Source organism: Salmo salar, chromosome ssa02 (genome assembly GCF_905237065.1).
Source record: "Salmo salar chromosome ssa02, Ssal_v3.1, whole genome shotgun sequence".
In the NCBI taxonomy this organism is placed as follows: domain Eukaryota; kingdom Metazoa; phylum Chordata; class Actinopteri; order Salmoniformes; family Salmonidae; genus Salmo; species Salmo salar.
In genome coordinates this window covers 10,790,303-10,806,658 of record NC_059443.1, presented here as the reverse complement: position 1 = coordinate 10,806,658, position 16,356 = coordinate 10,790,303, and the positions used below count along the sequence as shown (strand labels likewise).

At 46.8% G+C, this 16,356-nt stretch overlaps 1 protein-coding gene across 1 annotated transcript in view; it reads right to left on the bottom strand.

Moving 5' to 3' along the window:
* LOC106574139 (FH1/FH2 domain-containing protein 3) overlaps nt 1–16,356 on the bottom strand; it is a 214,502-nt gene that overhangs the window by 31,109 nt on the left and 167,037 nt on the right. Inside the window, 2 exon segments of the mRNA XM_045697307.1 lie at nt 4,276–4,387; nt 6,727–6,821. Coding sequence (XP_045553263.1) covers nt 4,276–4,387; nt 6,727–6,807 — 193 coding nt within the window. The 5' untranslated portion in view covers nt 6,808–6,821.

Genomic DNA, 16,356 nt, shown 5'->3' with positions numbered 1-16,356 from the left:
ACGCCTGGGCATGCTCCTGATGAGGTGACGGATGGTCTCCTGAGGGATCTCCTCCCAGACCTGGACTAAAGCATCCGCCAACTCCTGGACAGTCTGTGGTGCAACGTGGCGTTGGTGGATGGAGCGAGACATGATGTCCCAGATGTGCTCAATTGGATTCAGGTCTGGGGAACGGGCGGGCCAGTCCGTAGCATCAATGCCTTCCTCTTGCAGGAACTGCTGACACACTCCAGCCACATGAGGTCTAGCATTGTCTTGCATTAGGAGGAACCCAGGGCCAACCGCACCAGCATATGGTCTCACAAGGGGTCTGAGGATCTCATCTCGGTACCTAATGGCAGTCAGGCTACCTCTGGCGAGCACATGGAGGGCTGTGCGGCCCCCCAAAGAAATGCCACCCCACACCATGACTGACCCACCGCCAAACCGGTCATGCTGGAGGATGTTGCAGGCAGCAGAACGTTCTCCACGGCGTCTCCAGACTCTGTCATGTCTGTCACATGTGCTCAGTGTGAACCTGCTTCATCTGTGAAGAGCACAGGGCGCCAGTGGCGAATTTGCCAATCTTGGTGTTTTCTGGCAAATGCCAAACGTCCTGCACGGTGTTAAGCTGTAAGCAAAACCCCAACCTGTGGACGTCGGGCCCTCATACCACCCTCAAGGAGTCTGTTTCTAACCGTTTGAGCAGAAACATGCACATTTGTGGCCTACTGGAGGTCATTTTGCAGGGCTCTGGCAGTGCTCCTCCTGCTCCTCCTTGCACAAAGGAGGAGGTAGCGGTCCTGCTGCTGGGTTGTTGCCCTCCTACGGCCTCCTCCACGTCTCCTGATGTACTGGCCTGTCTCCTGGTAGCGCCTCCATGCTCTGGACACTACGCTGACAGACACAGCAAACCTTCCTGCCACAGCTCGCATTGATGTGCCATCCTGGATGAGCTGTACTACCTGAGCCACTTGTGTGGGTTGTAGACTCCGTCTCATGCTACCACTAGAGTGAAAGCACCGCCAGCATTCAAAAGTGACCAAAACATCAGCCAGGAAGCATAAGAACTGAGAAGTGGTCTGTGGTCACCACCTGCCGAACCACTCCTTTATTGGGGGTGTCTTGCTAATTGCCTATAATTTCCACCTGTTGTCTATTCCATTTGCACAACAGCATGTGAAATTTATTGTCAATCAGTGTCGCTTCCTAAGTGGACAGTTTGATTTCACAGAAGTGTGATTGACTTGGAATTACATTGTGTTGTTTAAGTGTTCCCTTTGTTTTTTTGAGCAGTGTATATATATATATATATATATATATATATATATATATATATATATATATATATATATATATATATATAAAATACACTTTGAATGGAACCATATGGATATCAGGAGTAGATCATGTAATATTAGACTAATTGAAGCTGAAACTAATGATATCAGTAGTAGATTGTGTAATATTAGACTAATAGAAGCTGAAATAGTAATGATATCAGGAGTAGATCATGTAATATTAGACTAATAGAAGCTGAAACAGTAATGATATCAGTAGTAGATTGTGTAATATTAGACTAATAGAAGCTGAAATAGTAATGATATCAGGAGTAGATCATGTAATATTAGACTAATAGAAGCTGAAACTAATGATATCAGTAGTAGATCGTGTAATATTAGACTAATAGAAGCTGAAATAGTAATGATATCAGGAGTAGCTCATGTAATATTAGACTAATAGAAGCTGAAACAGTAATGATATCAGTAGTAGATTGTGTAATATTAGACTAATAGAAGCTGAAACAGTAATGATATCAGTAGTAGATTGTGTAATATTAGACTAATAGAAGCTTAAACAGTAATGATATCAGGAGTAGATCATGTAATATTAGACTAATAGAAGCTGAAACAGTAATGATATCAGGAGTAGATCGTGTAATATTAGACTAATAGAAGCTGAAACAGTAATGATATCAGGAGTAGATTGTGTAATATTAGACTAATAGAAGCTGAAACAGTAATGATATCAGGAGTACATTGTGTAATATTAGACTAATAGAAGCTGAAACAGTAATGATATCAGTAGTAGATCATGTAATATTAGACTAATAGAAGCTGAAACAGTAATGATATCAGGAGTAGATCATGTAATATTAGACTAATAGAAGCTGAAACAGCAATGATATCAGGAGTAGATCGTGTAATATTAGACTAATAGAGGCTGAAACAGTAATGCTATCAGTAGTAGATTGTGTAATATTAGACTAATAGAAGTTGAAACAGTAATAATATCAGGAGTAGATCATGTAATATTAGACTAATAGAAGCTGAAACAGTAATAATATCAGGAGTAGATCGTGTAAAATTAGACTAATAGAATCTGAAACAGTAATGCTATCAGTAGTAGATCATGTAATATTAGACTAATAGAAGCTGAAACAGCAATGATATCAGGAGTAGATCGTGTAATATTAGACTAATAGAGGCTGAAACAGTAATGCTATCAGTAGTAGATTGTGTAATATTAGACTAATAGAAGTTGAAACAGTAATAATATCAGGAGTAGATCGTGTAAAATTAGACTAATAGAATCTGAAACAGTAATGCTATCAGTAGTAGATCGTGTAATATTAGACTAATAGAAGTTGAAACAGTAATAATATCAGGAGTAGATCGTGTAATATTAGACTAATAGAAGCTGAAACAGTAATGATATCAGTAGTAGATCGTGTAATATTAGACTAATAGAAGCTGAAACGTAATGATATCAGTAGTAGATCGTGTAATAATAGACTAATAGAAGCTGAAACAGTAATGATACCAGGAGTAGATTGTGTAATATTAGACTAACAGAAGCTGAAACAGCAATGATATCAGGAGTAGATCGTGTAATATTAGACTAATAGAAGCTGAAACAGTAATGATATCAGTAGTAGATTGGGTAATATTAGACTAATAGAAGCTGAAACGTAATGATATCAGTAGTAGATCGTGTAATATTAGACTAATAGAAGCTGAAACAGTAATGCTATCAGTAGTAGATCGTGTAATATTAGACTAATAGAAGCTGAAACAGTAATGATATCAGGAGTAGATTGTGTAATATTAGACTAATAGAAGCTGAAACAGTAATGATATCAGTAGTAGATCATGTAATATTAGACTAATAGAAGCTGAAACAGTAATGATATCTGGAGTTGATCATGTAACATTAGACTAATAGAAGCTGAAACAGTAATGATATCAGGAGTAGATCGTGTAATATTAGACTAATAGAAGCTGAAATAGTAATGATATCAGTAGTAGATCGTGTAATATTAGACTAATAGAAGCTGAAACAGTAATGATATCTGGAGCCTTCCCTGTAGCTCAGTTGGTAGAGCATGGTGTTTGCAACTTTGTTCATTCCACGGGGGCCAGCAAAAAAAAAAATGTATGAAATTGTATGAAATGTATGTATTCACTACTGTAAGTCGCTCTGGATAAGAGCGTCTGCTAAATGACTAAAATGTAAAATGTAAAAAATGAGTAGATCATGTAACATTAGACTAATAGAAGCTGAAACAGTAATGATATCAGGAGTAGATCGTGTAATATTAGACTAATAGAAGCTGAAACAGTAATGATATCAGTAGTAGATTGTGTAATATTAAACTAATAGAAGCTGAAATGTTAATGATATCAGTAGTAGATTGTGTAATATTAGACTAATAGAAGCTGAAACAGTAATGATATCTGGAGTAGATCATGTAACATTAGACTAATAGAAGCTGAAACAGTAATGATATCATGAGTAGATCATGTAACTTTAGACTAATAGAAGCTGAAACAGTAATGATATCAGGAGTAGATCATGTAATATTAGACTAATAGAAGCTGAAACAGTAATGATATCAGGAGTAGATCATGTACAGTTGGACTAGTTGGAGGCAGCTCAAGTGTCCTGAACAGTTTCCAGGGTAGTAGTAGTAGCTGTGTGTGTGTGTGTGTGTGTGTGAGAGGCAGCGCTGCAGTCAGACAGTGGGGTCATGGACCATCTCAGTCTCACCCAGAGCTCCTGGTATCAGGTTCTCTCTCCTTTACACAGCCACAGCAGTGATGGGCTTAGACAGAGTGGAGACACACACACCTCCCCCCACTACTGGAGAGGACACAATGTGGAGCTTTTACAGAGGCAGGTAACTAAACCCCACCAGAGGAGAGAGTTACAGTCTTCTTCAATAAACACACACACTTACCTCCCGTGGTGTCTACAATGTGTGTGTGTGTAGGGTAGTGGTCTGGTCTTTCCTACCTCTCTTGGTGTCCACGGTGTTGACAGCATGGATGAGCAGGGCAGTGTTGGGTTCAGTGTACTCCACAAACACCAGTAACAGTTTCAGAGCTGTCTTCACTACCAGACGGAACTACACACACACACACACACACACACACACACACACACACACACACACACACACACACACACACACACACACACACACACACACACACACACACACACACACACACAGCAGAGCAGAGCAGAACAGGTTTTATGCACCAGGGACCATACCAATCTCATTCTACATGTTATAACTGTACAGGCGCCATAACATCCTTGGCATCAGTGACTAACGAGGTGCAGCATGCATGTTAACCACTGATAGGGTTTAAATGTGACCAACGAGGTGCAGCATGCATGTTAACCACTGATAGGGTTTAAATGTGACCAACGAGGTGCAGCATGCATGTTAACCACTGATAGGGTTTAAATGTGACCAACGAGGTACAGCATGCATGTTAACCACTGATAGGGTTTAAATGTGACCAACGAGGTGCAGCATGCATGTTAACCACTGATAGGGTTTAAATGTGACCAACGAGGTACAGCATGCATGTTAACCACTGGTAGGGTTTAAATGTGACCAACGAGGTGCAGCATGCATGTTAACCACTGATAGGGTTTAAATGTGACCAACGAGGTACAGCATGCGTGTTAACCACTGATAGAGTTTAAATGTGACCAACGAGGTGCAGCATTCATGTTAACCACTGATAGGGTTTAAATGTGACCAACGAGGTACAGCATGCATGTTAACCACTGATAGGGTTTAAATGTGACCAACGAGGTGCAGCGTGCATGTTAACCACTGATAGGGTTTAAATGTGACCAACGAGGTACAGCGTGCATGTTAACCACTGATAGGGTTTAAATGTGACCAACGAGGTACAGCGTGCATGTTAACCACTGATAGGGTTTAAATGTGACCAACGAGGTGCAGCGTGCATGTTAACCACTGATAGGGTTTAAATGTGACCAACGAGGTACAGCGTGCATGTTAACCACTGATAGGGTTTAAATGTGACCAACGAGGTGCAGCGTGCATGTTAACCACTGATAGGGTTTAAATGTGACCAACGAGGTACAGCATGCATGTTAACCACTGATAGGGTTTAAATGTGACCAACGAGGTGCAGCATGCATGTTAACCACTGATAGGGTTTAAATGTGACCAACGAGGTACAGCGTGCATGTTAACCACTGATAGGGTTTAAATGTGACCAACGAGGTACAGCATGCATGTTAACCACTGATAGGGTTAAATGTGACCAACGAGGTGCAGCATGCATGTTAACCACTGATAGGGTTTAAATGTGACCAACGAGGTGCAGCATGCGTGTTAACCACTGATAGGGTTTAAATGTGACCAACGAGGTGCAGCATGCATGTTAACCACTGATAGGGTTTAAATGTGACCAACGAGGTGCAGCATGCATGTTAACCACTGATAGAGTTTAAATGTGACCAACGAGGTGCAGCATGCATGTTAACCACTGATAGGGTTTAAATGTGACCAACGAGGTGCAGCATGCATGTTAACCACTGATAGGGTTTAAATGTGACCAACGAGGTGCAGCATGCATGTTAACCACTGATAGAGTTTAAATGTGACCAACGAGGTGCAGCATGCGTGTTAACCACTGATAGGGTTTAAATGTGACCAACGAGGTACAGCATGCATGTTAACCACTGATAGGGTTTCAATGTGTCATTACATAGTGCCCAATAAGAGGTTTTCCTGCTCTGACAACCCTGAGTGATTGAGATAATGGCCTGATAGAGGATGTATAGGAAATAAGGGAACAGGGATTGTACTTGTAGGGGTGAATAATGCCGAGGCATGGTACAGCCAGAATGTAAAGCCAGAAAAGAGAAAGAAAGACAGAGAAAAAAAGGAAGGGATGTGAAGATCTGTGTGTAATAAAGTGAGTGCCTGAACGGGACATGATCAAAAACATACTGTGTGTTACACTTGGCCAGGAAGAAGGAGCAGAGGAGAGAAGAATCGGTTAGAGCAGGAAATACAGAGACACTCTCGCCCAGAGGAGAAAGAGGGAGAGAGAGAGAGAAATACAGAGATAGAAAGGACAGAGATAGAGTGGGCAAGAGAGAAAGAGAGGACAGAGAGAGTGAGAGAAGGAGAGAGGGAACAGAGAGAGAGAAGGAGAGAGGGGACAGAGAGAGACAGAGAGAGAGAGAAAGAGAGAGAGAGAGAGCGAGAGAGAGAGAGAGAGAGAGAGAGAGAGAGAGAGGGGACAGATAGAGAGGGATTGGGGGAGAAAATAGATTGACCTGGCCATCAGAGAATTGGGGAGAGCTGTCACACCACCAAGGAGGTCGGTCTTGCATGTTTTACAGTTGTTTTATGGTCAAATGCAAAAGTACAATGATATTTCCTTTGCAGGGAACTTCGTACTGTACCTTGGATCCAACGAGTGTGTAAAGCCATTGGACGGTTTCGTTGTGACTTATGAGGCCATTCATTCCATCCACATACAGCATGATCTGTCCCAGAGCTGGAGAGAGACAGAGAGAGAGAGAGAGAGTTGAATTGAATTGAATAGAGAGAGAGAGAGAGAGAGAGAGAGAGAGAGAGAGAGAGAGAGAGAGAGAGAGAGAGACAGAGAGACAAGGAGAGAAAGAGAGAGAGATGCTTGTTTCTGCAGCTCTGTGTTTGGTTACAAGAATGGGCCCGTTGCACATGAACCTGATGAGTTGTCATAAAAATACCAGGGAACAAATGAAAGATGGGGCTAGTTCTGTCTGTGCCATGGCAGGCAGTGTTGCGGCTCTCCCTCCCCTCTTCCTCTATCTAGGTTAGACACACATCTGCCATTCCAGTTATGTTATTCTCTTCTTTTTGCCACAAGACTGACTGCACAGACCCATATCCATCTGTCCTGCACATCACCCCCAAGAGTGGGAAAAAACTTCCTCACTGATGTTTCCCTATACTCTTTAGAATTCTATAAGCCTCTAAAGAGAGTGACTCATGTGAGGAACAGTATGTTGGACCAGTTAGGAAGAGATAACTAACTCTTTAGGAGAGAGACAGCAAGGACATCACCATAGAAACACAACACCAGACATTAAGAAAAATCCCCACTTCCAATAATACCAAATCCAAACCAAGTCATATGAATGAAATGAGCGAGGGATGAAAAGTGAGGGGGGGAGAGATGGAACTACAGAACATCAATAGTGGCAGACAAGGGATCTTTCCTTTCCTTGACATGTAGATAATGCTAACCAGATTGTCACTAATGTTGGAGTGCCTCTGACCTAGCTCCAGCTGCACTGCAGACATACACTATGAGGACACAGACAGATTCCCCCATTCATGCAAAGTTACCAACACTGTATGAGCAGAAAGTTCAACAACATATGATGTGAACACAAAGTGAAGATATCCATTCATTTCAGATTGCTATGAAGTCAAAATAATGATATTCCAAATAATGACAGACATGATCTACAGTTGAACGAAAGCCAGATAACAACAGAGAGATATACTGAACAAGTGTGTTCTTTCTTTTACTGGGTTGTTCTCATCTGCCGTGTCTAACTGTCTGTGTGATGGAGGGTTCTGTATCTATAGGTGGTTGCTAAGTGTTAAAATAATTAGCAGAGCCCAGTTGACTGTGGAAACAACAACATGTTGATCAAAACAACATGCACACAACCACTGAATATTAGGAGAATGGAACACATTCCAGTCATACTTGGATAAGACACATTCCAGTCATGCTTGGATAAGATACAATTCAGCCATGCTTGGATAAGACACATTCCAGTCATGCTTGGATAAGATACATGCTAGCCATGCTTGGATAAGACCCATTCCAGCCATGCTTGGATAAGACACATTCCAGCCATGCTTGGATAAGACACATTCCAGCCATGCTTGGATAAGACACATTCCAGCCATGCTTTGATAAGACACATTCCAGTCATGCTTCGATAAGATACATTCCAGCCATGCTTGGATAAGACACATTCCAGCAATGCTTGGATAAGATACATTCTAGCCATGCTTGGATAATACACATTCCAGCCATGCTTGGATAATACACATTCCAGCCATGCTTGGATAAGACAAATTCCAGCCATGCTTTGATAAGATACAATCCAGTCATGCTTGGATAAGACACATTCCAGCCATGCTTTGATAAGATACATTCTAGCCATGCTTGGATAATACACATTCCAGCCATGCTTGGATAAGACAAATTCCAGCCATGCTTTGATAAGATACAATCCAGTCATGCTTGGATAAGACACATTCCAGCCATGCTTTGATAAGACACATTCCAGTCATGCTTGGATAAGACACATTCCAGTCATGCTTGGATAAGATACAATCCAGCCATGCTTGGATAAGACACATTCCAGCTATGCTTTGATAATACACATTCCAGTCATACTTGGATAAGACCCATTCCAGTCATGCTTGGATAAGATACATTCTATCCAATGCTTGGATAAGATACATGCTAGCCATGCTTGGATAAGACACATTCCAGCCATGCTTGGATAAGATACATTCTAGCCATGCTTGGATAATACACATTCCAGACATGCTTGGATAAGACAAATTCCAGCCATGCTTTGATAAGATACATTCCAGCCATGCTTCGATAAGATACATTCCAGCCATGCTTGGATAAGACAAATTCCAGCCATGCTTTGATAAGATACATTCCAGCCATGCTTGGATAAGACACATTCCAGCCATGCTTGTGTAAGACACATTCCAGTCATGCTTGGATAAGATACATTCTAGCCAATGCTTGGATAAGATACATGCTAGCCATGCTTGGATAAGACACATTCCAGCCATGCTTGGATAAGATACATTCTAGCCATGCTTGGATAAGGCACATTCCAATCATGCTTGGATAAGACACATTCCAGCCATGCTTGGATAAGACACATTCCAGCCATGCTTGGATAAGACACATTCCAGCCATGCTTGGATAAGATACATTCCAGCCATGCTTTGATAAGACACATTCCAGCCATGCTTGGATAAGATACATTCCAGCCATGCTTGGATAAAGTACATTCCAGCCATGCTTGGATAAGATACATTCCAGCAATGCTTGAATAAGACACATTCCAGTCATGCTTGGATAAGATACATTCCAACCATGTGACATAAGATTCGATCATGCAGGAGGGGTGAAGTCAGGCGCAGGAGACTAAGGTACGTGGGAAAACACATTTTAATGAATACAGTCCAAAGTGCCGAAAAACAAGGCAGGGTACAGAACTCAAACGATAGGTAACAGGCCTAAATCGAGTCGGGACGCAGCCCAGCAAACCCTAATGCCTAATACGAAACGGCAGAGGAAAATCAAATCCCCAACCTCCACTAAAATGACACTAAACAATCCCGCACAATCCATAACCAAAAACAGACAGACTAAATACCCTCACAAATGAACTAACTCAAAACAGGTGCTAACAAAACCAGACATCAACAAAAGAAAAAGAAAAGGAGATCGGTGGCAGCTAGTAGGCCGGCCGCCGAGCGCCGCCCGAACGGGGAGATGCGCCACATTCTGTGGACGTTGTTACAGTACCCCCCCCTGACGCGCGGCTCCCGCAGCGCGCCGATGCCGGCCTCGAGGACGACCCGGAGGGCGAGGCGCAGGGCGATCCGGATGGAGGCTGTGGAATTCCTGCAACAGTGATGGATCCAAGATGTCCTCCACCGGTACCCAGCACCTCTCCTCCGGGCCATACCCCTCCCAGTCCACGAGGTACTGCAGGCCCCCTACCCGACGCCTGGAGTCCAAGATGGACCGGACTGTGTACGCCGAGGGACCTCCCACACCTCAGCGTCCTGCAGTGGACCAGCTACCACCGGCCTGAGGAGAGACACATGAAACGAGGGGTTAATCCGGTAATACGAAGGGAGCTGCAACCTATAACACACCTCGTTTATTCTCCTCAGGACTTTAAACGGCCCCAGAAATCGCGGACCCAATTTCCGGCAGGGCAGGCGGAGGGGCAGGTTCCGGGTTGAGAGCCAGACCCTGTCCCCCGGGGTAAACACGGGGGCCTCACTGCGGCGGCGGTCAGCGCTCTCCTTGTGCCATCCCACAGCCCGTTTAAGGGATTCCTGGATGGTGCTCCAGGTCTCCTTAGAGCGCTGTACCCAATCCTCCACCGCAGGAGCCTCAATCTGGCTCTGATGCCAGGATACCAGGACCGGCTGGTAACCCAACACCACCTGAAAGGGCGACAGGTTAGTAGAGGAGTGGTGGAGAGAGTTCTGCGCCATCTCGGCCCATGGCATGAACCTCGCCCATTCTCCCGAGACCCCCAGTCGCTCCATAAATGCCCTCCACACTCGGGACGTAAACTGGGGACCTCGATCCGAGACGATGTCCTCAGGCACCCCGTAGTGCCGGAAGACATGAGTAAACAGGGCCTACGCGGTCTGTAGGGCCGTAGGAAGACCGGGCAAAGGGAGTAGACAGCAGGACTTTGAGAACCGATCCACAACGACCAGGATCATGGTGTTCCCCTGAGACGGCGGGAGATCCGTGAGGAAATCCACCGACAGGTTGGACCATGGCCGATGTGGAACGGGGAGGGGCTGTAGTTTCCCTCTAGGCAGGTGTCTAGGGGCCTTACACTGGGCGCACACCAAACAGGAGGAGACATAGAGCCTCACGTCCTTCACCAAAGTGGGCCACCAGTACTTCCCTCTAAGAGCCCGCACTGTCCGCTCAATCCCTGGATGACCTGAGGAGGGTAGCGTGTGCGACCACCGGATCAGTCGATCACGGACACCGAGCGGAACGTACTTCCAACCCGCGGGACACTGAGGTGGAGTAGGTTCGGACTGCAACGCCCGCTCGATGTCCGCATCCACCTCCCAGACCACCGGTGCCACCAGACAGGAGGCTGGAAGTATGGGAGTAGCGTCGATGGACCGCTCCTCAGAGTCGTGGAGACGAGACAGTGCGTCGGCCTTGGTGTTCTGGGAACCTGGTATGTACGAGATAGTGAACTGAAATTACGTGAAAAACATAGCCCACCTGGCTTGGCGAGGGTTCAGTCTCCTCGCCGCCCGGATGTACTCCAGATTACGGTGATCAGTCCAGATGAGAAAAGGGTGTTGCGCCCCCTCAAGCCAATGTCTCCACACCTTCAGGGCCCTGACCACAGCTAGCAACTCCCTGTCCCCCACATCATAGTTACGCTCCACCGGACTCAGCTTCTTAGAAAAGAAAGCACAGGGGCGAAGCTTCGGGGGGCGCGCCCGAACGATGTGACAGCACAGCTCCATCCCCAGCCTCAGACGCGTCCACCTCCACTATGAATGCCAAAGAGGGGTCCGGATGCGCCAGCACTGGGGCTTCGGTAAACGGTTTTCAGTCGACAAAAGGCTCCGTCCGCCTCCACCGACCACTGCAGCCGCACCGGGCCCTCCTTCATCAGTAAGATAATGGGGGCCGCCACCTGCCCAAAGCCCCGGATAAACCTCCGGTAGTAATTGGCAAACCCTAAAAACCGCTGCACCTCCTTAACCGTGGTCGGCGTCGGCCAATTACGCACGGCCGCAATGCGGTCACATTCCATCACCACCCCGGATGTGGAAATGCGATACCCCAGAAAAGAGACGGCTTGTTTGGAGAACTCACATTTCTCGGCCTTGACGTACAGGCCATGCTCCAACAGTCGCCCAAGCACTTTACGCACTAGAGACACATGCGCGGCACGTGTGGCGGAGTAGATCAGAATGTCATTGATGTACACCACCACACCCCAGCATTCTTCAACCCATACGGCATGACGAGATACTCATAATGGCCAGATGTGGTACTAAATGCGTTTTTTCCACTTGTCCCCATCTCGGATACGCACCAAATTGTACGCGCTCCTGAGATCCAGTTTTGTGAAGAAGCGTGCCCCGTGAAATGACTCCACCGCCGTAGTGATGAGAGGTAGCGGGTAACTGAAACCCACCGTGATGGAATTTATACCTCTATAGTCAATGCACGGACGCAAACCTCCCTCCTTCTTCTTTACAAAAAAGAAGCTTGAGGAGACGGGTGATTTGGATGGCCAAATGTATCCCTGCCTCAAGGACTCAGTGACGTATGTCTCCATAGCCACTGTCTCCTCCTGAGACAGAGGATACACGTGACTCCTGGGAAGTGCAACGTTAGCCTGGAGGTTTATCGCACAATCTCCTCGTCGATGAGGTGGTAATTGAGTCGCCTTCGTTTTACTGAAGGCGTAAGCCAAATCGGCATATTCTGAGGGAATGTGCACGGTAGAGACTTGGTCTGGACTCTCCACTGTAGTCGCACCGATGGAAACCCCTATACATCTGCCCGAGCACTCCCTCGACCACCCCTTAAGAGCCCTCTGTCTCCATGAAATTTTAGGATTGTGAGTGGCCAGTCAGGGAATTCCCAGTACCACCGGAAACGCCGGGGAATCAATGAGGAAGAGGCTGATACGCTCCTCATGACCCCCCCGCATCACCATAACCAGTGGCATAGTGACTTCCCTAACCAGGTCTGACTCAAGTGGTCGACTGTCTAGGGCGTGCACGGGGAAGGGTTGGTCTAACTGAACCAGGGGAATCCCTAACTTATTGGCGACCCCACGGTCCATAAAACTCCCAGCCGCGCCTGAATCGACTAGCGCCTTATGCTGGGAGTGAGGGGAAAACTCAGGAAAAGAAACTAAGGCATGCATGTGGCCGACAGGGGGCTCTGGGTGAGGCTGGTGCTGACTCACCTGAGGCATCGAAGTGGTGCTCTGCCTGCCATCTGATCTCCTGGGCGAGCCTCTCCAGCACCGGTCGGCAGTGTGCCCTCTGCGACCACAGTGGGCACAGGAGAAGACTCCCCCTCTGGTCTTCCTAGCTGCAGCCCCCCCTATCTCCATGGGCGTTGGAGCAGGAGGGCTGGGAGGTGGAATGAAAAGGGCCCGATTGGAACGCCCGCGGGCAGCCAGCAGGTTGTCCAGTCTGATGGACAGAGCAATGAGCTGGTTCAGGGTGATGGTAGTGTCCCGACATGCCAGCTCCCGGCGGACGTCCTCTCTCAGGCTACAACGGTAGTGATCAATCAGGGCCCTTTCATTCCACCCCGCTCCAGCCGCTAGGGTCCGGAACTCCAGGGCGAAGTCCTGGGCACTCCTCGTCTCCTGTCTCAGATGGAACAGTCGCTCACCCGCCGCTTTGCCCTCCGGTGGATGATCGAATACAGCCCGGAAGCGGCGGGTGAACTCCGGGTAATTGCCCCTAGCCGAGTCCGGACCCTCCCAGACGCCGGTCGCTAGGTACAGCTCCAGCTGGAGTAGGAACCCCTTACACCCAGCGGCCGTCCCATCGAACTCCCTCGGGAGCGCGAGCTTAATCCCACTGTGGCTGGACTCCGTCGGCGCTGGTAGGGGCGCAGGGTGTCTAGCAGCTGCTGGCGTGGGTGGGGGAGCGCTTCTCTCCAAGCTCTCCAGATGCGCCAACACCTGGTCCATAGCCGTACCCAGGCGATGGAGGATGTTGGCGTGCTGGGTAACCCATTCCTTGGCGCTTCTGCTCCTGCTGACTCCATGATTTTTCCGGTGCGGGATTCTGTCATTAGATTCGATCATGCAGGAGGGGTGAAGTCAGGCGCAGGAGACTAAGGTACGTGGGAAAACACGTTTTAATGAATACAGTCCAAAGTGCCGAAAAACAAGGCAGGGTACAGAACTCAAACGATAGGTAACAGCCCTAAATCGAGTCGGGACGCAGCCCAGCAAACCCTAATGCCTAATACGAAACGGCAGAGGAAAATCAAATCCCCAACCTCCACTAAAATGACACGAAACAATCCCGCACAATCCATAACCAAAAACAGACAGACTAAATACCCTCACAAATGAACTAACTCAAAACAGGTGCTAACAAAACCAGACATCACCAAAAGAAAAAGAAAAGGAGATCGGTGGCAGCTAGTAGGCCGGCGACGACGACCGCCGAGCGCCGCCCGAATGGGGAGAGGCGCCACCTTCTGTGGACGTTGTGACACCATGCTTGGATAAGATACATTCCAGCCATGCTTGGATAAGATACATTCCAGCCATGCTTGGATAAGACAACCTGTGGAGATTGTTTATCTGTGGGACAGATTGACAGGCTTCCACCACATAATGACCATGTTGTACCAGATTGTAGTACACCATCATCATCACTATCATCAAATATCACCTTATAATAATGATGTCCTGTTGTTATTGTTGAGAGTTGAGTTTTACACGCACGCACGCACGCACGCACACACACACACACACACACACACATTGCTGGTGTGAGAGAGTGGTCAGGGACAGGGACATTACTCTACCCCCACTTTACAATAAATCAACCAAGCTGGCCCAGAGTCTTCAGACAGACATGGGCCTCAAACAAAACACAACATTCAGCGGAGAAGAAGTGTCTGTCCAGTCCGGTCATCCCTCAGTTTGTCAGACAGTCACAACTGAAAGGGAAATACTGGAGCAGCCTTGCTCACCGAACCCTGACACCACTTCCATTTGTAACAGGATACATAAATAAGGATCATAACAGGAGCTAAGGGACCTCTATGGGAGGGCACTAAAAATGCACCCTGGGCTTCAGTCCGTTGAGGAGGGAAACAGAAAAGGAGGGAGAGGATGAGAAAAGAGGGTAACAAATAGCCGTGGATAGGATCGGATGGAGCAAAGCACAAAAAAGCTTCCTTTTTTTAGGGGGTTGGTTTGTTATAGGCTAAGAGTGAACTGCTCTGTGAGTTAATATTTGAGTTAAGTTCAAGCTGCAATATGTACGTTTTTGGGGCGACCCGGACAAATTCACATAGAAATTAGTCTAAGAAGTGGTAGATCTATGTGCGCAATGTCGATGTTTCCCATTCTTAAGTTTCAGCACCACTTTACACCACTATAGACCACAGGGACCAGCACCACTTTACACCACTACAGACCACCGGGACCAGCACCACTTTACACCACTCCACACCACTGGAACCAGCACCACTTTACACCACTATAGACCACCGGGATCAGCACCACTTTACGCCACTACAGACCCCCGGGACCAGCACCACTTTACACCACAACAGACTGCCGGGACCAGCACCACTTTACACCACTCCAGACCACCGGGACCAGCACCCCTTTACGCCACTACAGACCACCGGGACCAGCACCACTTTACGCCACTACAGACCACAGGGACCAGCACCACTTTACACCACTACAGACCACAGGGACCAGCACCACTTTACACCACTACAGACCACAGGGACCAGCACACCTTTACACTACTACAGACCACAGGGACCAGCACACCTTTACACTACTACAGACCACAGGGACCAGCACCACTTTACACCACTACACACCACCAGAACCAGCAGCACTTTACACCACTCTACTGGGCAGAGCACCAGTTGCTCTCTCTGTAACTGTATGTTGACATAGAAGACAAACAGGGGGTGAAAACACCCAGTATAAACATACATCATGCATCTAAGGCAGGACAACTAGTTGTGTCTGTCTGTCAGTCTGTGTGAGTCTGGTTGCTGACAGAGGAGAACATTCTGGAAAGCCATGAAAGAGAAAGTTCAAATGAGGAAGAATACTTGTCATGCATGTGTGTTTCGGGACAACATTTATTTCTGATCAATGTAAAATCCTTTTGCAATACTCAGATTTTCATATTCATCCGCAAGTACTTTTCCATACTCTATGTCACTCGAGCAGAGTATCAGAAAGAGAAAAAATAAAGACTATTTGAACTCAGGTCTGCCTCAGAGCACAGTGCTGGGTGCCAGTTTGTCATTGTGAGGAGTCAAAACGTGAACTGTTTGGAACTACAGTGGAACTACAAGCAGAGGTCTGCAGACCAGACCCAGGCGGCTACTGTTGTATGCTTCCCAGTCTGTCTATCCCATCCCATGTGTGGGGGTAGGACACATGATGAATGTGCTGCCTGCTCCGTTTGGGTCCAAGATTCCCAGGTGCAGCTGTACTGTTTGTCTCGTTGGCTATGTCCCA